The sequence below is a fragment of the Drosophila ananassae genome, chromosome 2L (assembly GCF_017639315.1).
Source record: "Drosophila ananassae strain 14024-0371.13 chromosome 2L, ASM1763931v2, whole genome shotgun sequence".
NCBI lineage: Eukaryota > Metazoa > Arthropoda > Insecta > Diptera > Drosophilidae > Drosophila > Drosophila ananassae.
Window position 1 is genome coordinate 5,805,989 of NC_057927.1, and position 22,066 is coordinate 5,828,054.

Here is a 22,066-nt window from a genome sequence, read left to right on the forward strand (position 1 = left end):
CAGATGGATCTCTGTGCTCCTTTGTATTGTTTTCCAGGATTTATTGTTTGACGCGTCTCGTCTTTTCTGTTTTCTCCATTCAGTCACCTGCCAGCTGATGCATATAATTATGGAAATTACGGATAAGGTTTCCCCAGGACTGAACACCCCAGATGCACAAACAAACCGAAATGAAAAAGCGTCGAGAAAAGTAAATACAAGTTGCGAAGCAAATGAAAAATTTTGTAAAAATAAGCGCCAAGACATTAGCATAAAGTCAAGAAAAAAGTAACAACGAAATCACCACACATATTGTGTTCCTAAAATCTATTTATAAGTTTTTTAATGGAAAGCTACTCAATGAAAATAAAAATCTACCCCAAAAACGAAAAAAAATCTTTTGAAATCATCTACATATTAAAAAATCTAAACTAAAAGCTGTATTAAGATAGAAAATGTCGTATTAAATATTTAACAATACAATGTTGGAGAGATGAGCTTCTTATTGTAAAATACATGGAAGGAATTAAATGATTAAAATGAAAATATGTAAAAGGAAATTTTCAAAGCAAGTTTTCAGCCATGTAATGCCACTTTAGTATGTAATGGGTGATTGAATAAAAACTTTTTTCGAAACTATTAAAAAACGAACAACTTACTTTATGTTATTTACTTCTCCATCAATCAAAATACGCGCCTTTCTTTAAAACGAGGTGGCAGCACCCCCACCTGTCTGTTTATACCGGGACAATCGATAACAATCTAAATTTAGGAGAAAATAAAAAAAAGAAACGCGAATCCTGAATAAAATTAACTAAAATTATACGGGAAAACGTGTCAGACGTAGAAAAAACGCCAGAATCTCTAACCAAAGTGGGAATTTGTGGCATCGATAACAATGTCAATAAACCGGGATTCCAAAGATGTGGCAACTTTAAGTTTCGAGCGCAGCATAGGAACAGCTGTTCTGAAATTGTTCTGAATTTATTTTGTTTTATTTATTTTGGTTTTTGTGCAATCTTTCGGTCTAAAATAATAATTGCAACGCGTTTTGTACAACGCAGAAATGTTCTCAGGACCTAGAGTGATGTGAGTTTAAAGTTTAAAAGGACGAATGCACCAATCAGTACAAACGAAATCGCGGTCCATTTGCCAAATGTGATTTCCATGCCTTAAACAAAAACATTTCGTACCAATGCAACAACAATGCCACTAGACTGTTAAGACTGTTCAATCATGAATGGGCCACAGCAATCAAAGGAAAAGGTACCTCTATTGGGAGCAGCTCCCGACAATCATGGAGGAGACCAGGCGAATTGGCCAGGCCGGGGAGGCAATAGAGGAGCGCAAACTGATGGATCTCCTAACACCAGCAACTGGTAAGAGCATATTCTTTAAACACTATTCTAAAGGTTTTTTTCTTTACAAATTTGACAGGTTAGAAACTAGGATCCTAATGATACAAAGGAACTTTCCTCTATTTTCAGAGGCTCCTTATAAAATAGCAGTGCAGGGAATGCAGCATACTTTTCGCGGTTGTTGTGTCATACGAGCTAGAAGCCATATATATTCCATACATTCATCCCTCTGCCACATTCTATGCAATCCAACCAAAATGCCAACATCCACAGATTTTCTGGGCGATTTTCTGTTATGATAATGAGGCCGGGACAGTCACGAGCTTACTAATTTTATGGCGCCCCCAGCTTCCTTCAAAATATCATAAACATAATGTGCCTTACGAGCCATTTTTTTTAGCTTCCTACCCTGACGCCTCGTTAAATAGCTTACCTAAACGATTTTTTGCACTGTTTTGCATATTCAAGTGCCTGTATCCTGTATCCTGGGCCGCTGATGGGCGACCACTTCAAGGGGCTATGATGGAATATATGTATATTCCCATCTTTAACATTTAAGAAAGTTTACTTTTTAAGTCAAATTTTTATTAACAAATATCAAATAATAAATTTTCGTGCTTTTCAAGTCACATCCATCCACAATATTCCCATAATATATCATCAAATTATAAGGTTTTCATGTCCTCACTGTTGTGGCAACATCTGGTGGCAAACGGCCCGAAAAAAAAACGAGAACAAAAAATACTCATAATAAATATAAAATGGCAAAAACGTGTCGATTTCCCTTAACAACTTGAAAATGATTTGTTTCACAGTCTGCGGAGCATATTAACTTCGATTTTCAATTCACACCAGACTTTTCCACATATCAGAACATGCTCTACGAGGAGGCTCCGATGTGACCTTCCCACCCAACTACTTGGGTAAATTTTTTGCCAGTTAGGCAAACGCAAAATTCCATTTAGGCCGCAAAAGTTGCCAAAAACCGAAATTTAGAAGCGGAGAAGGAGACTTCGAGTTACAGACACTGTTTGTTTGTTTGTTTGTTAGACCGGCCGACCAGCTTGTCTCAATGACGTTGGTCCTTAGCCATAACCTGCGGCACTGTCAGCTTCATCTTGTTAACCAAACAGGCCACCAGGACTCCATCGGCCAAGACAAAGGACCCACGAAAGAGGAGCCGCAGATGCTTGCCATCCGCATCGAAAAAAGTCTAATTGATGGCCTGTACCGACCAACCTGCATCTTGACCATTTCCGTTCGTCTGCGGATATGCATGTCTACTCAATTTTCCGGCAAATGAGTCGCCCTCATCGTCCTCAAGAACAACAAAAATTGATTGGAATTTTCAACAAGCGGATACAAATTTTTTCGCCACTTTTTTTCTCACATTTTTCTACTACTGTTTTACTCAGTCGTTTTTTTAGCTGTTGTTTTTCCCTTCGACACATCAACACTTGTCTTTTGTGGCTTTTGCTGCTGATACCTTTTGTTATTTGGCCCCTTGTTGATATATCCTTTTGAGGCTGTCTATGCTGGCTACTCATAAATGTCCAAATCGAGTGCCTAAGGGTATTCCAATGTCTTCTATTTTAAACCCTTTCATTATTTCCCCCATTCTATACATGAAAATACCTCAACAATACCATGTTTTTTCAACATTTTTTCAACAAAAAACTGAAAGGGAAATGGGAAGGCTCTGACCAGAGGTATTAAACTAATTAATATGCTTCAGCGTCACATGTTTTTTACTTCACATTTTTCATGCTAAACAAAAAAAGTAAAAAAAAAGGTACAAATTAATTATAAACAAATCTTTTCATGTCACCAACGGAATTTTCGACGTTTTGGCGCATTTTTCAGCCCCCCAAAACCCCAATTTCATAGCAATTTCCACGGGCTAGGCCCCTTTGCCCAGGTTTTCCGCTTTTCCCAACTACCACTTCCCCTTTGGAGCAATTGTTTAGGGTCACTCAAAAGCACATTTCACTTATTATTAGCTCATTTATTACCCACCAAAGGCGCCTGACCCTGGCAGCACCTGGAAAAACTTTGTGAAAAATGCTGGCCAATACAAAAAACGAAAAAAAGTATCCTCCTTAAGTTCCCCAACTCCCATGATGATGTTTTTGCTTTTTCCCTTCGGGCACCTTAAAATTAACACATAAATTTTCAAGTGGGTGGCCAACGGCCTGCGGATAGCCATTCACGAGATACTTTTGGTCTTTTCTTTTGTCAGGAGCGTAGGTCAAGGGGATATAAGGACTTGGGGAAAAAAATTTAAAAATCACCTTTAGAAAAAATCATTTAGAAAGAAGATAGATTTTAAAAGTAAAAAAATAAAACCACAAAAAAACCAGTCCATTTTCAATATTCCCCATTTTGCAACGCCTCTGACCTGTCATTGAAATTTCCGTGTGAGTGCGTTCAATGTTCAGGATCCCTTCCCTGCCAACAAAATCACCGAACTGGGCAATTGACGCTGAAACTACGTGACGTACGAAAGTATATTGTATCTGCGGGATTGCCATTGACAGTGACTTTCCCTTTTACGTTTTTTATTGTGTGCAAATTGGCCACCTGGCTTTAAACGGGGGGCTGGCTCCGCCCAATGCATCACTTTTAATTGTAGACCACTAAATTAAAATCTGCGGCGGGGGTGTATTTATAATGTCTGCCTTCATTATCAACTCAAATGCAGGCCCTGAGCATAAAAATCAACTTTCCCGCACCCTCAGCAGGCCCACAACAAAAGAAAGCCCAAGACAACGAATAAAGAATTAAAGAAAGGACCTCAGAAATGCGGAAATAAATAAACGTCGCAACTGTCTTGAAATCTCGGACTTGGGAACTGGGGAAGGGCGCATTTTGAATAACAAAATTAACAGCAGTCCCCAACTTGTGCCCTCTACTCCTTGTTTAGTTATGCATTTCGTTTTTCTTTCCCTCTTTTTCTTTTATTTTAATTTTTTATTTATGTTTTTTTTTTCTCACACCCACAGGCAGAGGAAGTCAATGCAATATAATTCGCAACCCAGGATGCCCGACCGCCGTTACAGGCAAGTTTTTCTTTATTTTTCTTAACTTTTCCTTTTTTTTTTTGTATTTTTATATTATCCCTTTGCGCCATTTGTTTGTGTTTCCCCGTATTTGTTTGCCTTGCGTGGGCTCCTTGGCTTAACGCACGCTTGCACCTTTCCCGGCTTACCAAATGTCGGACTGTAAGGACTTGGCCTGAAAATGGGTAGATCCCCCCGAGACAGCCACATTATTAACACTTGACTAAATATGCATTTCTTGGGTGGACGCCACAGTTGACAGTGCCACAGGCGTTAACAAGGTTTGTTCGCAGGCTGGAAGGGAAATACTTTTGAATTTTGACTCCAAGAGAAATAAAATCCTAGCAAAAAGTATAAAAAAAAGCATAAATTTAAAGAAAAATTAATAGTAATACTAATTACTCTGGTAATTAGAGAAAAATAAAATAACTACTGGGAATAAAGATTTTTTAGAAACATCACTTCAAAGACAACACAAACATGCAGCATGCAATTATAGAAAATTATTCTCTTAACCAACACTACCAAAAAGACTCCACGAAAACCGCCATTTGTTTTTTTGCGAACGCATCCCATCGTGTAACAGTAAATCGTTACCCACCACCCGCCCAACCGACGCGAGGGGCGACTGCCGCATGACGTACGGCTCGTAGAACGCGATTACGGCTAGGGTCCGGACCCAGACCTCCATTTGGATTGATTTCATCGCGAACGCGTTTAGAAACTTCGGACACCCATCTATACATTGTCCCGGATAATTTTGTTGGAATCGAATAATGGTAGCGGAGCACAACCCCGGATCAAGCGGACCATGCCAATGTTTAGCTCTTGCAGCGGGATATATCAAAAGTTATATAGTCGAACGAATTGAATAGGTTGTCTTTCTTTGATCCCTATAGTTCGGATTCGGAGTCTTACAGTGAATGTTATTTAATTTTAGATTAACTTACAAACTAAATTGCCTATGTAGATGCATTGTCCCTATTTTGTGATGGTTTAAGTAAGGTTCTCTAAACTCTGATAGATATGGCTAATACATTGACTATTGGCATACATAGTGGCCCTAAAATTGGTTACATATCGTTTGGATTTTTATAGATAGGTGGTTATGACATTATTTATCTATGGTTTGATATATTGCCCTTATAGGGCTCGATTTAGTTGTTTTGTACCGTTTTAAGAGATCATTTTTGTATCCTTGAAGTCGAGGTCCTGAGACCTGCAGTATATTCGGCGTACACATGGTGCTTTACTTACAGTAGATTCGACAAAGCGAACTGACTGGCGATGGAGTTGGTGATACTCTGGTTGGAGCGGCCTTTTAATAGCCGTGGTCACTGAAGAATAGTACTTGCTTTTGAGTTTTGGTATCTGAAAAGGTAAAGATATATTTCTTTCGATATATCTTGTATGTCTCTACTTCAAATACATGCAATTTCTGTTTACTTTTTAGATAAATATTAAGTCTTTTGAATGAAATTGATAATCATAAAGTCTTTCACAACACTACTTTCTTCAAGAAGTTTTTATAAGATCCTTTAAATTCACCACACTATTATCGTTTACTCACCTTTGTAAGCGCGGGGCTAACACTCGCGTCCAAAATATTGGGCGTACCCAATTGCCGTCGCTGTCGGAAGGCTGCGAACCTCAATGAAATTTGTCTTGGTTCGATTGAAACTTTTCTGGCCTGAACTTCTTAGACTTTTTTTTTTGCGTTTTTAGCAACTAAGTTCTTGGTAGATGGAGTAAAACTCGAAGTCCGGACTCTGGTAGTTGATACCCAACTGAGCCCGAGCACATGGCCTAACTGACTTTTATAGGAAGGCCCGCAAATAGCATGCGCCGAATTTCATTCATACATATCCGTATGTAAAGGTCCCCCGCCACTGTAGATGTCTTGCTTATTGTATTGTTGTATATGCAGTTTACCAAACAAAAATGCCAACACACTCACACCAACGCGAGCGCCGAGAAATATGCAACAGCCAACCAGAGAGGCAACTGGATTGCAACGCCAAAAGAGGACGATGGAAAGTGGGGGAGGCCAAGAAAGCTAGAGCGAGCGAGGGAGATAGAGAGCGAGCGCCATTAATTGCACGTGCTGTTGCTGCTGCAGTTTCAGTTGTTGTTATTATTACTGTTGTTGTTGGGTTTTATGTTGTTTTGCTTGTATTTTATTTTATTGCTCCAAACTCTCCCTCTCTTCTGCAAGGTTTCATTCTAGCTCTTTCTCTCATTTCCACCTTCCCTCTCTGCGAGTGCCGAGGAGGGGGTATTCGTGAGATGCAAAGCTCTCCTGACAAGCATTCCTGTGGGTCCAGTGCAAAATTCTAATCTAAAAATGTTACTTTTTTTTTGCAATTATTTTAAACAAAGATTTTAAACAAGAGACAACTCTAAAAAAAAACAAAATTTGTTATATAATATTTTTGTTAGTAAGTAAATAATAAAGTAAAAAATGTAAATAATATTTTATCGTTTTAAAAATATTTGATTTTATAAACAAAAACTATTAAAACAACAATTTGGTTTGAAGGAAAATATATCCTTGGAACGCATGCGTGTGGATGGTTCGAGCTCCACTTTGCTCGGCGCCCGGCTCCGTGCCGAAACTGGGGGGAGGCCAACGGTGAACTTGGAGTCCTCGGCCTGTTTACTGTTAGTCGCACTCGGTCTTTCCAGCTCGCTCGTTCGTCGTTCGCTCTGCCGGCGGTTAAAGGGGGTCGGATGGGGGGCTTGGATGCCCCCATTTTCCCACCTCCTGCTGCATCGTATTTAGTTTGCTGTTGTTGTTGCTGTATTTTGCATTGTTTTGTGCTGTGTTTTGTTTTGCTGCAGCTCTCGTGCCGTGACTTCGTGTTATGTACCGTTATGATCCTCGGCTCGTCGCTCGTTCGCTGCAGCATGGGGTATGTGTAAGTGCTCTGCCTCCCATCATGTTGTGTTGTTGCCGTTTATGTACTGCAATTGCTTTTCCTCCTATTCGAATCCTTGGCAGTGTTGTGTTGTGTAGTGTTGTGTGTTATTGTCTTAACGGTCATCGGCATTAAATACTAAAACAACAGCAACTGCGTTGCATATTATATAATATATTGGTTGGTGCAACATTAAAATGCGAAATAGGAAAATTTGACAATGCTTTTCTTAGAAAAATATTTGTTTTGAAAAATCTGTATCATAAAAAAAAAAGACAAATATAATAACTATAAAAATAAACCCCAACAAAATGCCGAAAAACTCATAACCGCCACACACCAACTTCCGTTTCCGTTCTGCCATCCTCACAAACATAAACGAAAAAAAAACATTGCCTAACCACAGGCTGATTTATATTTCACGCACACACACACGTTCACCTACGCATCTGGCGAACAGGGAGAGCAATTCATAAACAATTAAGTGACACTTCGAATGGCGAGTATGGCAGCACCAGGCAGTTCAGGCGATTAAGGCCAATTATTATGATTGAGTTAACTTTTGTGGGTGGAATACAATATAATTGTTTGATAAGTGTATTGAGATTGAGTTTATTAATCAGCCAATAAAATAGTTTATAGCAAAGAGATAGTTATAAAGTTTAGTATAATTATTTCAGGCATAAAACATTAATAATTTAGTGGATGAATGGCATTATTAAAAAGTGAAGAACAGTCAGTTTAGTTTAAATAGAAAAATAAAGTCCCTAGAAAATCAAATACCAAAGAACTCTGCCGTATTCTTCGTTTTCAATCCCATTCCAAAACAATTTCCAATCGACTAAAAAAAAATCCCCCCATCGAATTTATCCACTTCTGCTGTCACTCTTCACAGCTTCAGTCTAATTAACGTAAACAATTTTTGGAAACTGGGAAATAATCATAAAAAATATCTTCTGCAAATCCGATTAGGCGAGACGCCTTCGTCGCATCTGGCAATTGAAAAGTTTGGAAAGTGTGCTTTTTCTTTTTCTTAATTAAATCCCAAGTACTGGAATAAACTTTTATTATTGTTGCCCATCGGCAGCATCATCCTCCCACAATTTTAAATATTTTTCAATGTGCCAAAAGTGAAAAATGCTTCATTATTGAGTATGATGGCAAAATGACAGCCCTGCCAAGTATCCTCCCCGGAGTTGCTGGAGTGTCAAATCATAAATATGCATCTAACGTTTATCTAACGTCTTTATGGACCAATCCCACTGGCATTGTCTCCAAATTTGCCAAGTAGCTGAAAAGAGTCCCCGGCCCGAAGCTAGAAGTAGACTTAAAAGTAATTTTACGTCTGACTAAACATTAATGTGCTCAATATTTTATTGTTTGTGTGTTATTCCTTACTTTTGCCGTTTCATGGGGACTTCTTCCTTGCAAAAATCCAGCCCGAGTTGATTATGCGGGAAGCTTCAGAAAAACTTTTCGGGAAGCTCTAAGACACTTTTAAATGGTTTTGTTTTTTTGTTTGCAGTCTTGGTTAGATGAGCAATAAATGACAAGGATTACAATCGAATATGTTGAGAGGAGGCTATAAAATATTATATTATATTGCGACTATCTGATCACATTCTAATATTTCGAATTTGTCTGAAAATAGAAATGTCTCGTCCAACTTTTGAAACCATTTGCCGCCAATCTCGCTGTAACTTTGCCAAAAGACAGAGTCCAATTAAATACCAAAGCTTACCATTTGCTGACCACAACTTGCTTTTGGCCAAATGTTAATTTAGCTTGTCTTGCACTTTGGCCAACACCTTTTTCGGCCACTTGGGCCGCCTTGCATTCGGAAGGGGATGTAGCTCAGATGGTAGAGCGCTCGCTTAGCATGTGAGAGGTACGGGGATCGATACCCCGCATCTCCAATTGGATTGGGATTATTTCCCTTTTTTTTTTGTTGTTTTGCTCAGAGAAGAATATGCAGACGTCGGCAGTTTTGTCTTTTATATTCTGGGGCTTATGTTAAGGAAGAAGTTGCCACTAATGAATATTCAAAGGTTGCTTTGTAGATGGATAGCGAGAATTATCCACGGGCCCACACTCGGGTGCTTGCATCCCTCAAATGCCGCCCCCATGTCGACAATCAAGATGCGTAATTTGATTTTCGCCCTCATCACATCTTAACACTCGAAAAAATTCAATTTTTTATTAAGAGATGGTAGGATGAATCAGCCTGCAGTTCTATTCTAAGACTGTTCTATTGGAACTACAAAGTTTTAAGGTGATTTCACCTTTAGTTTTATTTAATATTTCCTATTAGTTTATCCCTCATTTTCCAAGTGTAGCCCAAAGGCTGAAGGCTGCACAACACATTGTCGCACATAAATCAGCACAATATGCCAATGTTTGTTTACTTGCCTGCATCGTTGAGAACTTTGCCAGCAATTAACCAGACAGCCACAGCAGTCAGAACAGTCAGCACAGTCGGAATTCGGAATCGACAGGAGTTGGGGCTATCAGGGGGCGGAAAACACGGTCCCAGGACGCCCCAGGCAGCCAAGGTAGCCGGGACTGGTGTTGTAAATGATACATGATGTGCTATTTATGAGGCAAAAGGCTTTTGTTTAATTTTTTTTTGTTTGTTCCCAGCATGGCTTTGTTTTTCCACTCTTTGCCAGGACTAACTTTTCCGCTTCCTTGACAGCTTACTAAGCTAGTTAAGCCATTGAAACTTCTATGTCGTTGGGATATTTATGTATTTATTTCCATATTTTTAATTGTTTTAAGTGCTTTATTGCCAGGCTTGCAGTTTTGTTTTGTAAAAAGAACAAAAAATCGTTCTGGAGATGCGGGGTATCGATCCCCGTACCTCTCACATGCTAAGCGAGCGCTCTACCATCTGAGCTACATCCCCTTCTTGGATTTCATTGAATAACGTTGAAATATCAGTAGCTTGTTTCACTTACCTCTGGACAATTACCTGTAGTTTATATAAATTGGTATGCAAGTCATTTAGTGACCTGGTTACAGTTTCGTGGGCCAGGTCTGAACTGGTTTGCAGCTTAGCGCCAGCTTGGGTGTGGCATTTGAAAACCATGTCCACTCTTCGAGTAGAAGCAGTGGCGTAGTCCAAGAGAAGGGGTGTCTAATTTTATATAGACTCTATTATTTTAAAGAAATTTTTTATATTTGATCCATCAGTAACAATGAGGAAAGGCCTCGAAAGACCTTATTCTTTGGAAACCCAAACAAATCTTACTTCCCTTCTTCAGTCATGCTACGAATTTCCAGCAAAAAATTAATATTCATAACGCATAGCGGAAAGAAAAAATAAACTTTGCGCAATGTATGCAGTGATGAGTGAAAAAGGATGTTACTTCGTGATGTCCTGGCCCGTCCTACGACCGAAACCCTAAGCAAACAACAGCAAAGAGGTTCCTTATCGGGAACCGGAAACGGAAAAAGTCCACAAAGTCACGGTGGCGTATGTGACAAGTCCTTTCTAATGAGCAGGAAGAATGCACGTTTACAAGAAAGCACCTACTGCTCAAATCAAGCCAGAAAGTCGCCCCTCAACTAATAAACTTTTCCCAGGCAAAGTCAATTAAAAAAGGAACAAAAATTGTACGTGACACTCCGAGATAGACAGGCTAAAAAAACCGAAAAAGAAGTGGACTTGGAATGAGTTGTGGCCCAAAACTCAAATACTTTGTTGAGGGAGCAACTAAAAAGGCACAGACTGTCTTGAAATTAAAATTACAAGACGCCTGAATAACTTTCTGCCCCGTTTCCCCAGGACTTTCCTGATTTCGTTCCGCTGGCAGGTAAATGCGGAGAAAAGTTTCTGAGGTAGCATTTCTTTTACGATTCGCCAGAGAGAAGTGCCACTTGCTACGTTTTTGTCATTAATTTTGTATATCATTGAGTTTTACGAGCCTCATAAATATGAAAACGTTTAACTCTTGCCAGTGGAAACAAAATTTGTCTTTTGGGGGGGAGAAAATCCCAACCCCTCCTCCGCATTATATGAGACAAACTAATTGTCTTGTACTTGTAATGTGTTTTTAAGCGCAGCCACGCTCCCCACATGTTTTCACAATGTTTCCCCGATAAACAACAACAAGGACGAATCAGGATCTGGGGAGGAAGGAGCTTTAACAATTAGTGGGATGACTTGAAGGGTTCTTCGGCTTCCCTTCTCAGCTCAATGTGCAACAGCTTGAGGTAATTTTCAACTTTTACTCCTTGTTTTTTGGCGTTGACAAGAAGCGTGCTGTTTTGTTTGGTTTTAATTAAAGCCCAAAACATATCAAGTTAAATGTGTGGGTAGTACTTTCAATGGAAATGTACTTACACCTCAGGTTGTCCTGCGAAGGTATCTCTATTTCTGAACTTTGAAAAGCTATTGCCTTAAACAAGTTTATTAAAACGATTAAATGTTATAAGTCTCATGGCTCGACTTTAAATCCAAACTGACTGGGAGTCCCAGCCCTCCAACTTTCTTTTAAATTTTTAATTAGTCCATGTTACAAATGACATTAACAAAAAAAGGCAACTGCTAAGATTTGTGGTTGTATATTTTAGCATTCCTTAACGAGATTTTTTCGAGAGGAAAAAATAAAACAAAGGCCCTGAGAAATTCGCACCTTTGCATACACAAATAGCAAGTGGAAAGCAGGACCTGCGGATGGGGTCAGAGGTTCTGTGGTTATAAATTTTAAATCTGTTAAATTAATGCAGCAGCCTTCTTTCATTTCTCGACTGGGTCTTACGTGCCACGAAGTTGGCAAGGAACTTTTGAGCACGTTGCTTGATTACATTAATTATTCCTTTATTGTTTGCAAAACTTTTCACCTTTTTGGTGGCTCAGCCTAGTTAGATTACTGTACCGCATATAATCTTAATTAATTAGCAAATTACAATATTCTTTTTTTTTTTTATTTTTCAGTGGTCCGCACAGAGTGGTAAGTCCAAGAACGCATTCTTTTTTCAGAATTACATTTTAGTGTAAAATTTCAGTGGAACAATAAGTATTCGGAGCGGAGTTCTCCCTACCAACGAGGCTACCAATCAAGCTACAGAAATCGGGAACAATTCGATAAGTATAGCTCGCATAATCACAATTCACACCCAGATCGCCAGGAGAGAGATTATCCAAAGAGAACTGATTACCATTATTCCAATAATTCAAATAGAGAAAGGAGTCCGGGCAGGTATAGAGATGATCGGTATAGGGAACGGCGCTACAACCTTAGGCAGAGCGAAGATAACTATCATAAGGATTCGTTAAGAAACGAGAGTAGTTTTCATCGGCACAGCAGTCATAGACAAGAGCCGAGTGAAAACAATAAAGCTTCTAAAGCTGATAGTAGTCTGGTTCTGGATAGAACCGAACCACAACCAGATCCTAATGACATTGCTCTCAAAGAGCGTAGAGCTGATGCCGAGAAAGCAGAAAGGTTGGAGGATATTTCAAAGCCTTCCAGTAAAGCCCCAACAGCTTCTAAAGCTGAGCAGAAAACAACCAGCCCCGTTGAAAAGCCTTCTAGCCATAAGCCAAGTGATCAAAATCTCAATCTAAGCAGTGGGAGTCCCCCAACAGAACCCTCTTCCCTAATTCAGGTTCGTCCTTTGACGCAACTACTGAAACAGGAAATCCTAGCAGTCACCAAGGAGAAAAACTTCAATCAGGGACAACCCGATCGGCAAGCTCCGACATCACCTTTTGCTGCCACTGCCAGTCCTAGTCGCCTGGCCATCAAGCCCAACTTAAAAAACCGCCGACGAACTGTCAGCTGCAATCAGGGGATAAGTATAGCCAACAATCCTTCCAGGAGTGAGCAGGAGGCCAGCATCAATAAGCGCATAGCCAGCCTAGACAAGGAGAGTCTCAAGTACATAATCAATAATAGTGATACGATCTACGACGAGCACTTGAAACTCCAGGCCCGGCGGCGTTTGCGAGATGAAATCCGGCGACAGCTTAAAGCCATTGAGCTGGATCAGCCCAAAGATAGTCCTGCAAAGGACCTCGTAGAAGACGAAATCGTAGACGCCATTAAATTGCCAGAGCAACTTTTGCAGGAGATCGAAAAGTGTTTTGGCATTAAAATTTCAGAAGATGTTTCTATTCCAAGTAAAGAAATCAAAAAAGAAGTGCCAAACGCCAAGGATGTCCTTCAAGGAAGCGTGACAGAAAGTTGCAAGGAAATTAAATCTCACAAATCTGCAGAAAAGGATGATAATCCGAAAAGTTCAAAGGATCTCAGCAACGATAAAATTATGAAAGGTTTCAGTAATAATACCAAAGAGTCTACAGAACTTTTGAAGGATAATAATCGAAGCGAAAGTGTAAGGAAAAGTGATGGCGATCAAAAAAAAGAAATAGAAGGCTCCAAATTAATAAAAGGCAAAACACCAGCCGAAAATAATAACTCAACTAAGAACAAGGATCCTGGGAAAACAGAGATGAGGGAAGAAGATCCCAAAGTCCCGACATTAAAAAAAAAATCAAAACATGAGGTCAACAATACAGAGACTTTCAGCAATATAAGTCCAAATAGGATTCCTTCAAAGTCGACCAAAGGATCTGAGGTTTTAGCAGAAAAACATCGTCCTCCATTGCTGCCAACTCCGCCGGGTGGAATGATTTCTATCAGTCCTAGTATTGAGAGCCAAAGTAAGCAATCAGTTAGCCAATTGCCAATCCAAACCTCTCAAGAAGTTAATGAAATATTAAGTATAGAAACAAGTCCCGAAGTCCAAAATCAGCCACAAGCCATTTTGAATGAATGTTTTGAAAACGAAGAGGTATCAACTGTCCAAGAAAATATGCTACCCTCTCGAATGGAAATTAAAAGGGATTCCAGTAGCTCTCCAGTAATTGAAGTTATAGTACCGGAAGATGTAATAGATCTACTTAGCTCCTCAGGTGATGAGGAAGACGAGGTGGAAGAAGTTTCCATGGAGGAGGATGAGCTTGAAGCTGAGATAGTGGAGAGCCCATCCAGTGAGCTTGAGGAATTACAAGAACCAACACCACCGACACTTGCCTTCAATAGTTTTAAGGACGAAAGAAAAGTTTCTACAAACTCGGAAGATAACTCTGAAGCTGGCATGGAAGTGGATAGACTCGAAGATGAGACAGAGGAGATTGAGGAATTAGAGTTGAGAGAATTAGCACCAATGACACCTGCCATCAATAACCTTAATGATGTCTCAGATTATGAGAAAAAGCGGTTGAAACTAAAACTACAAAGCATGGCGGATAACGTGGTAGATAGCTTCGAAAAGCTAATCCTGCCGAATCTTCGGGCGTCTCTTTCGGAGAGTTACAGTCGCAAACACTCGAGTAGTTTACAGAGCCGACTCCACTTCATATCCTGCGTCGTGACCAGCTCCGAGCACAACAGCCGCACCTTCAGCAAGATCGAGGTGGCCAACATCCAGAGGAATCTGAAGGCCGCTGACAACCAGCAGGCCATGGAGTTTCTCATCCGGGAGATTGTGAGCGTCGTCAATCTGCAGAAGCAGCGTCTGCGGGGACAGGAGGAGAGCAGCCAGGATAATGCCTCTGGAGAGGTTAAGGCTACCCCGAACACATCCCAAATGATTGAGCCACCAGTGCATCGGACTCCTCCTGCATTAAATCCACTTCATAACAGTTCTCCTTCTTTGGTTCCTTTCCCAAATCCTGCCTTGCAGTTCCCCGTTCACCAAAGTATTACGCCATTCCCCGTGGGGCTGCCATTTTTGGCCACAGATTCCAGCCTTCATCAGATTGCTTCGAGTACTCCTTCTAGCTTCGGCTATCCTCTGCCGGGCGTTGCGATCGATTCAATGGAACTCTCCGACCAAGTGGGTCAAATCAATGAGATAGACCGTCGCTTGCTGGAGAACCTGAACCGCCGAACCTTCCTGGAGGAAATGATTATGAAGTTTCAAAAGGAGAAGTCGGACCTGGAGATGCTTAGCTTGGAACTACAAACTCGGAGGTCTATGTTGCTCAATTCGATAATTGCCAGGAGTCGGCCGCCAACAGAAGCACCTCCAGCACCGAAAACCCCACCACCCTCACCGACGAGGGAGTCCAAAAGGAAAAGCCCCAAGAGTGTTACATCCAAAAATGCAATCGCCAAACGAACCAGAAGTAAAACGCAAAAACCCAAGGCCTTATCCAAAGTTCGTAAGCTTCAGAAGAAAAGGATACCCAAGACCAAGTCGAAGGAACTGAAGGCTCAATTGCAGAAAGAGATCTCTGAGAAGGCCAAGAGAAACAAAGGTTCGAATGAATCCAATACCAAAGCTAGACTGGAACTGGAAGAGTCTAGCCCGAAGAGTACAGAGGATATACCCCCCGCTACCAAACCCAAGCAATCTCAAGTTAGGAAGCCTAAAGCCAATGGGAGAACTATACCACCGCTTCCACCGCCTCCACCTCCACCTGAACCCATTCGCCGGCTATCCTACGATATTCCCCATGGACCCGATCCATCCAAGCCCCCACCTCCGCCACCTGAACGGTGTCGAAAGCACAACCCGCATACAAACGAATATAAAGTGGGAAACATATCAAAGGGAAAGCTTCACAATGTCACCAGCCCCATCACCCAGATCAGGATACACAAGAAGTATGTGATAGCCGCATCCGAAGACGGCGACATCTATTTGTTCCATCTAGTCACCCACAAACTGGAGCGAAAGATCACCAAGCACAGTGAGGCCATTACGAATATGTACTTGTGCGAGGAGGAGTCTCTCCTGTACACCACGTCCTTGGATGGCTTTCTCAAGAAATCAGCAGTGGATGTAAGTTATTTCAAATACTATGATATTTCAAAAAAACAATGTTTATTTTATAGAAACTGGAACGAGTCCTGCAAACTACTTATTTCAAAGAACCTCTTCAATCCATTGATGTGGCTTGGGGAGCTGCATTTATTGGCAGTCGTTGGGGGAATATCTTTTCATACAATGTTGTGGTGAGTTATCTTTTACTAAAAATATCTCTACTAATATATCTTTGCTTAAAAGTAGATGTATCTTGTAAAAACCCATTCCAAATACCCATACCTTTTGCAATTAATTTCAACTCTTGTATGTGAATTTATCAATTTATCTCTCAATATATTCCCGCCACTTAATTTCACTCATTAAATATTTAGCTGTCAAACAAATACTTGAACAATTTCAATTAAAATATTGAACTGCGACTGCCAAAAGGACAGCCACAAGCGAGTCCTGGCACTGGATACGAGTCCTTACCTTGCCCCAAGTGCCAGCACCAGCAGAAGTTAACGAATTGGCAATGAGCGGAGCCAAAAAACGAATGTCTAGACAATGGAAATCAAATCGAATTTATTTTTCCTTTATTTTTTTGTATTTGCTCTCGCGAATTTAACAAATTGGATGATAGTACAAGGGAGTACTACGGTGCCGGGCAGATACTTCATTAGAATATTTCACGTGGAGGGTAGAAGGGAGCTAAGCTATAAGTCTTAATTCTGGCAGAAATTCGATTTATGGCTGCGACGTGCTGATAACTCAGACTCCCCAATACTGCAGTTATTGGTCTTAAAAATTTATTTAAAAAAAAATATTAAAGAGTACAGTTTTTTATTCAAGCTAGTTAGCTGTGATGGCAACTGTACATGCAATTGTATTTTAGGGGGAGGCGACTGTACCCCCCATAGCCCAAAAAATAGTGTAGGAGGCATCTATGCCAGCATCCTGGCTTGGTAGGTGCAGTCTGGAGCTTTCGGGTAGTTGGTAAATATGCGAAGATGCCACGCCCCACACTTAGCACGTAGACATTTAACGGTGCACATAGGGGGCGGTGCTGGTGCTGGTTCTGGTATTGCAGTTTTGGGCTGGCCAGCTGCCTTGCTGCTATTGCTTGATATTTTGCTTTGGCTGCTGTTTTGTGTTTTATTTTGAACTGTTTGCTGCACGTTGTTTGGTCGACGAAAACGGCTGGGAGTATATAGCCCTCGTACATAGCACTGAGCCTGGGGGTTAGTTTCAACAAACAACAGCAAACTGCATTTGCAGTGCCAGCATGCTGTCTCGCTTGCGCACTCATTTCCGGAGAAAAAGGATATTCCTTTTCTGCTCCTCCTGCTACTGCTCTCCTCCCTCCCTCCATTCAAAGCTCTCTATTGTTGTTTATTTAAGTTTTTATGTGTGCCTGTTTAGTTAACAGTATATTTTGCCGGCACTCACTCTCCCGCTCCCACACTGCACTGCGCATGACTTGCGCCTGCAGTTTACCGTTAGATGCATATAGTAGTTACTGCCATTCGTTAGTTTTATTTTTTTGGCAGCAGCAAATAAAATGTTTATATGCTATTTACCCAAAACAATTTTAAATAAAATAGAAGCCGCCGAGTTGCCTCCCCCACACGACGAAGCTCTCCGACTTTTTCGCAACGAGGCTGCGCTCTTCTCAGCTCGCACTTGGCCTCTCTTTTTGGCGCTCGGCTGGCTGCAAGTAGGAGAGCCTTCCAAGGAGCTGCAATTGGAATTGTCCTTGTGCCTGTTGCTTCTCCCTCGCTCTCTCTCTCTCTCTCTCTCTTTTTCTATCGCACTCTCGCTCTTTTGGCCAAGTCCTGTTTTTGTTGTTGTTGTGGCGTGGGCTTTTCTTGCTGGTTGGCTCCTGTTTTGTTGTGTTGTGTTTCTGGAAACTGACGCCTTGTCTATGGGTTGTGTTGTTGGTGTGTTTTAGTGTGCCAGAGTATGGGTGTGCTCGTACCGTTTTCTCATTGGCTGCTTTGGCCAAAATCGGGTTGGTTGTTTTTACCGTTATGTGGCCCGTAAGTAACTGTAACTCTTTTTCGTGTTTATATGGCATTTTCTATTGTTGTTCTCTTGTGGCAAATTGCATACATAGATGGGTGGGTGTGGCAATGAAGATACCCTGCCGGGTGCATGCATCCTGGGTTGCAACCTGCAACCCACACAACCACTAAATAAACACATTCCCACTGCCACTCCCGCTGCGCCGCATTTAATTTCCCAAAAGCGATTTATTTGTATTATTTTTTTTCTGCTCCGCCATCTTGCCGAATAGCTAAGAACATAACGGTACATAAAAGTGCACTACATTTCTTCATCTCCTCCCATTTCCTGTACATTTTATTAGTTCAGGACTAGGGGTCCTGAATCTATCTATCATGGAATGGACACCTCCTCTATTTGGTTAGAGCTCCTTTGATTGAAATAGTTTAGTTTTTTTCCCCCTTTTTAACTATGCTGGCCCTAAAGAAATGTAAAAGTTTTAATGAACATTTTTAATGGCGTATTCCAGATGCACTTTGAATTTCTAAAGAATGTTGCATACTTTTTGGGATAATCTAGACATTTCTCACAAACTTGGCAGCAAAAGACTTTGTTTTTGTCTTTTAGTCATTAAAATGATAACATTTTCTATGAATAGGGAATAAAACGCCTTTTTTAGGATTTAAGAATATTAATTGTTTTTAAAGTTCCTGTGAAAATCACTCATACGCACTGTACGCCAATAAGTTAATATTATTTTGAAGCATTCCCATTTTCTGTCTATTTAAAGCCAACTGTGTCTCTTTTATTATTTTTTATGATTATGATTATGATCAGAAACCATGATAACAAATATCTAAGTAATTTAAAAAGTTTATGTCAACATGGCGTATGAGTAATGTTTTTCAAATAAATTAAAAATCTCATTTTATAATAGAAAACAGTGAGCTTATGGCTTTAAAATCACCCCACTATCGCAAAAATTAAAAAATAATTACGCAGATTACTTGTTTATCTTATCATACAAATTTAAAGGTATAAACAAATGCATATATATTGTATAGATAAATATATCTAAGCAACGTATACTATGTCTATTTATAAAAATATCAAAAATACACACTAGGCATTAATTTCTGTTGACCATTTCCTTTCGGCTCTGGATTCATAAACGTGAAACGCATGACAATGCACTTTGGGAATTTAAATGAACCAGTTAGGTTCCGAAACCAAGACATTTAATATCAGTCGAAAATTGTAAAGGCCAATAAAAATGGCCAAATCACGACGGGGATGTAGCTCAGATGGTAGAGCGCTCGCTTAGCATGTGAGAGGTACGGGGATCGATACCCCGCATCTCCAAATGATTTTTTAAATATATATATATTTTTTAAATATATGATTTTGTTTTAAGGTGTTATTTAAGATTTGATAATCTTGAGAAATTTTTAAAAATAATTTCTATACTTATTGCAGACCAATAAAATGATAGACAATCCTTTGCTCTCCACCGGCCAATCGATAATCGCAGTGAAAGCCACAAAGGAGGGTATCCGAAAAATCCTTTTGATCGGATGCAAAGGCAACTTTGTTCATATGCACGATGCTGGCAGCGGATTGCTTCTGAGGCGACTTGAAATTCCCGAGGGCCTCAATGTGTATAGTCTCCTTTTGAGCGATAGCTACATCTACTGCGGCACGCAGAAGAATGAGATTTTCCAATTTGAGTTTGCTGTAAGTACTTTAGTAACTCCCTGTTATAACATTTTTTTAAATTTTAATACGTTTTTTAGACTGGCAACTTGATAACAAAGTTCAAATGTGGCAACGGTGCTGTGTCTATGGCCTCGTACGAGGATCGTTATTTGTTGGTTGGATGCTATGATGGCTTTATTTACGTCCTAGACAAAATTGCTGGAACACGAGTGGGTAGCTTTAAAGGGGCTGGTCGTTTGATTTTAGCCCTAATCGTTGCAGGCGACAAAGTAAGCAAATAGTCCACAAATAAAATTACTTTCAACTAACATATTCGTTTACTTTTCAGATAGTGACGTCTTCGAAAGATAATAATTTACAGATTCTGGAAGTGCCCGAATATTTGGTTAATTGCCAGTGAAAAGATCATTATTATTGCAAATCGATTTTAATTTAACAATTTTACACGCACTTGTTTTTATAATATAATACAATGAACTTAATCGTTGACCATTGATTAAGTATTATGTTCTCTGTATATACAGTTGGATTTTACATTTTTTTTGTCCAATTGATATTCTTTGAAGATTATTTCTTCGTCGTAATTGTAATCAAAAATAAAATGAGAACTTCTAGTAAAAATATGATAATACGTATATATATTTATATTGAGTGGTCTTTAAGGAATTTGGGGAGCCCGCACTGGTCGCACATTGGTCTGCATTTGATGCAGTTTCTGGTTGAGCTTGTGCGTGTGGTCACGCAGGTAGGCAATAAGGTCGGCCTGCTTCTCCAGGAGCTCAGTAGTGTCGCCTCCAGGTTGCATGAGACCCAATGAACCGCCGGCACGATCAGTACCACGAAGAACATCTGGGACAAGCTTTGCGTTGTTAAATTTTCGCACTTTGTCTAAAATGAGAATAAATACAATCATATAAAAGGACCATGTTTTAAGCTTAGTTTTGAACTTGAACTAATGGATTATTATTGAAAGGTAAAGAACAAAGGATTTCAAATAAATGACTAAGCATTCTCATTGGACCCTTTGACTATATATGACTAATTAGACCATTTTTGATGGAATGCCAAGAACAGTATTTTAGTTAGTAGTAGTTCTTACCTATATAAAATGAGTGAGTAACAGTTAGCACCAGGTTCTCAGCCACAGTAAAGGCTGTCACATAACTAACTGGTGACAGCCATCCTGCGGCGCAATGTTCCCAGAAGTTTTCTCCATAATAATGATGAATGAGCGCCTGGACAGCTAGAAGAGCCGAGTTCCAGAGAGATACCAGTTGCAGTGGAATGCCCTTCTGCATGTTCGTCTCGCGATGAAAGTCGTGATAGCCATTCATGCGCAGATTATTGTGCTGTATCTTCACAAAGTGGTCGAAGAGCTAAAATGAACGTAAATCGTCATTGGGGCAGGTCGTAGATGAGATAGTCTGAATGCCATTGATAGCTTACATATGTGATGACCCAGAATGTAGCACGTAAGTAGAGCATTATGAAGTACGCATCGCAGCGTTTCTCTGCAGGATAAGAGGCTGCCAAAACGATGCCAATTATTGAAATTGCCGTGGAGATTAACAAATGCAGGCTATGGGGAAAACCAGAAGAAAGTTAAACATTAAAATGGAATTTAAAAGGATAAAACATATTGCATATGAATCAATGTAAAGTAATTTGTCGCATCAATTGTTCAAAATTATCTAGCTAAGTTATAATGACATGTAGTCTTCAGCCTTTTTTAATATTTTGGATGAATCACGGCCTCCGCCTGTGGAGTCATCCGAGCTCTTTATTCCTCTATACTATATGGCCTATACCAACATTAACCCGTTGCCCACATATGTAGACTCACCTAAATGCAGGCACTGTTTTTAGCTTGAAACTTCCATTGTCGTTTGAGAACAGTACAGGATCGAGCAGTTGGTCGGTGTCCTGTAGGTGTACCGGCGATACGCCCGGGTGCACAGCACCTCCGCCTGTTGCTTGATGATCCATTTATGAGTCGCAACAATGCGTAATTTCACAGAAAGTTTGTTGTTTTTCTCTTTTGCTTTGTTTTGTTTGTTGTCGGCTTGGGCGGAGCTGCCAACTCATGCCACCTTATATCGATAAGTCATATACTACTTTCCAACACTGTCCCCTGGACTGGCTGTTATCATTTGAAATTTAATTAAACCTAATTATAATTAAAACAAAAAACTAAATAGATTTCGAGAAATACTCCTAAAATCTAATTAATTTTCTTTGATCAGGTTTAAAATAAATTGAAATTTACATG

General features: G+C 40.0%; 2 protein-coding genes and 3 non-coding genes across 8 annotated transcripts; 3 read left to right on the plus strand and 2 right to left on the minus strand.

Annotated features, from left to right (window-relative positions):
• The first annotated feature begins 715 nt into the window (after positions 1 to 715).
• LOC6500606 lies at positions 716 to 20,420 on the plus strand. Of its 4 annotated transcripts, XM_014911156.3 has the most exons (8): positions 716 to 1,358; positions 4,340 to 4,396; positions 12,254 to 12,269; positions 12,325 to 16,113; positions 16,167 to 16,286; positions 19,558 to 19,815; positions 19,875 to 20,066; positions 20,126 to 20,420. In XM_014911156.3, the coding sequence occupies exons 1-8, from the start codon at positions 1,216 to 1,218 to the stop codon at positions 20,195 to 20,197; spliced, it is 4,647 nt and encodes a 1,548-aa protein (XP_014766642.1). In that variant the 5' UTR covers positions 716 to 1,215; the 3' UTR covers positions 20,198 to 20,420. The 4 variants fall into 4 exon arrangements, with proteins under 4 accessions (XP_014766642.1, XP_001953548.2, XP_032306087.1 ...); XM_001953512.4 differs by lacking the exon at positions 4,340 to 4,396; XM_032450196.2 differs by lacking the exons at positions 716 to 1,358; positions 4,340 to 4,396 and adding an exon at positions 7,219 to 7,314.
• On the plus strand, positions 9,158 to 9,230 carry Trnaa-agc. The gene has a single exon. It is a non-coding gene; the product is annotated as a tRNA-Ala (tRNA).
• On the minus strand, positions 10,147 to 10,219 carry Trnaa-agc. Its single transcript has one exon. It is a non-coding gene; the product is annotated as a tRNA-Ala (tRNA).
• Trnaa-agc lies at positions 19,371 to 19,443 on the plus strand. Its single transcript has one exon. It is a non-coding gene; the product is annotated as a tRNA-Ala (tRNA).
• LOC6499964 (transmembrane protein 192) lies at positions 20,206 to 21,882 on the minus strand. Its single transcript, XM_001953513.4, has 4 exons — positions 21,641 to 21,882; positions 21,244 to 21,376; positions 20,897 to 21,173; positions 20,206 to 20,685 (listed from the first exon to the last, which is right to left on the minus strand). The coding sequence occupies exons 1-4, from the start codon at positions 21,781 to 21,783 to the stop codon at positions 20,456 to 20,458; spliced, it is 783 nt and encodes a 260-aa protein (XP_001953549.1). The 5' UTR covers positions 21,784 to 21,882; the 3' UTR covers positions 20,206 to 20,455.
• Positions 21,883 to 22,066: the final 184 nt, after the last annotated feature.

What these genes read in the sequence shown, in the direction of transcription:
- LOC6500606 (XM_014911156.3), top strand. Translation starts at nt 1,216, where the DNA reads ATGAATGGGCCACAGCAATCAAAGGAAAAGGTACCTCTATTGGGAGCA. An exon ending in TCTTTTCATACAATGTTGTG is followed by an intron (nt 16,287 to 19,557) that starts GTGAGTTATCTT and finishes TACTTATTGCAG; the next exon opens with ACCAATAAAATGATAGACAA. An exon ending in TAATCGTTGCAGGCGACAAA is followed by an intron (nt 20,067 to 20,125) that starts GTAAGCAAATAG and finishes TTTACTTTTCAG; the next exon opens with ATAGTGACGTCTTCGAAAGA.
- LOC6499964 (XM_001953513.4), bottom strand. Translation starts at nt 21,783, where the DNA reads ATGGATCATCAAGCAACAGGCGGAGGTGCTGTGCACCCGGGCGTATCG. An exon ending in CATTCTGGGTCATCACATAT is followed by an intron (nt 21,174 to 21,243) that starts GTAAGCTATCAA and finishes CGTTCATTTTAG; the next exon opens with CTCTTCGACCACTTTGTGAA. An exon ending in TACTCACTCATTTTATATAG is followed by an intron (nt 20,686 to 20,896) that starts GTAAGAACTACT and finishes TTCTCATTTTAG; the next exon opens with ACAAAGTGCGAAAATTTAAC.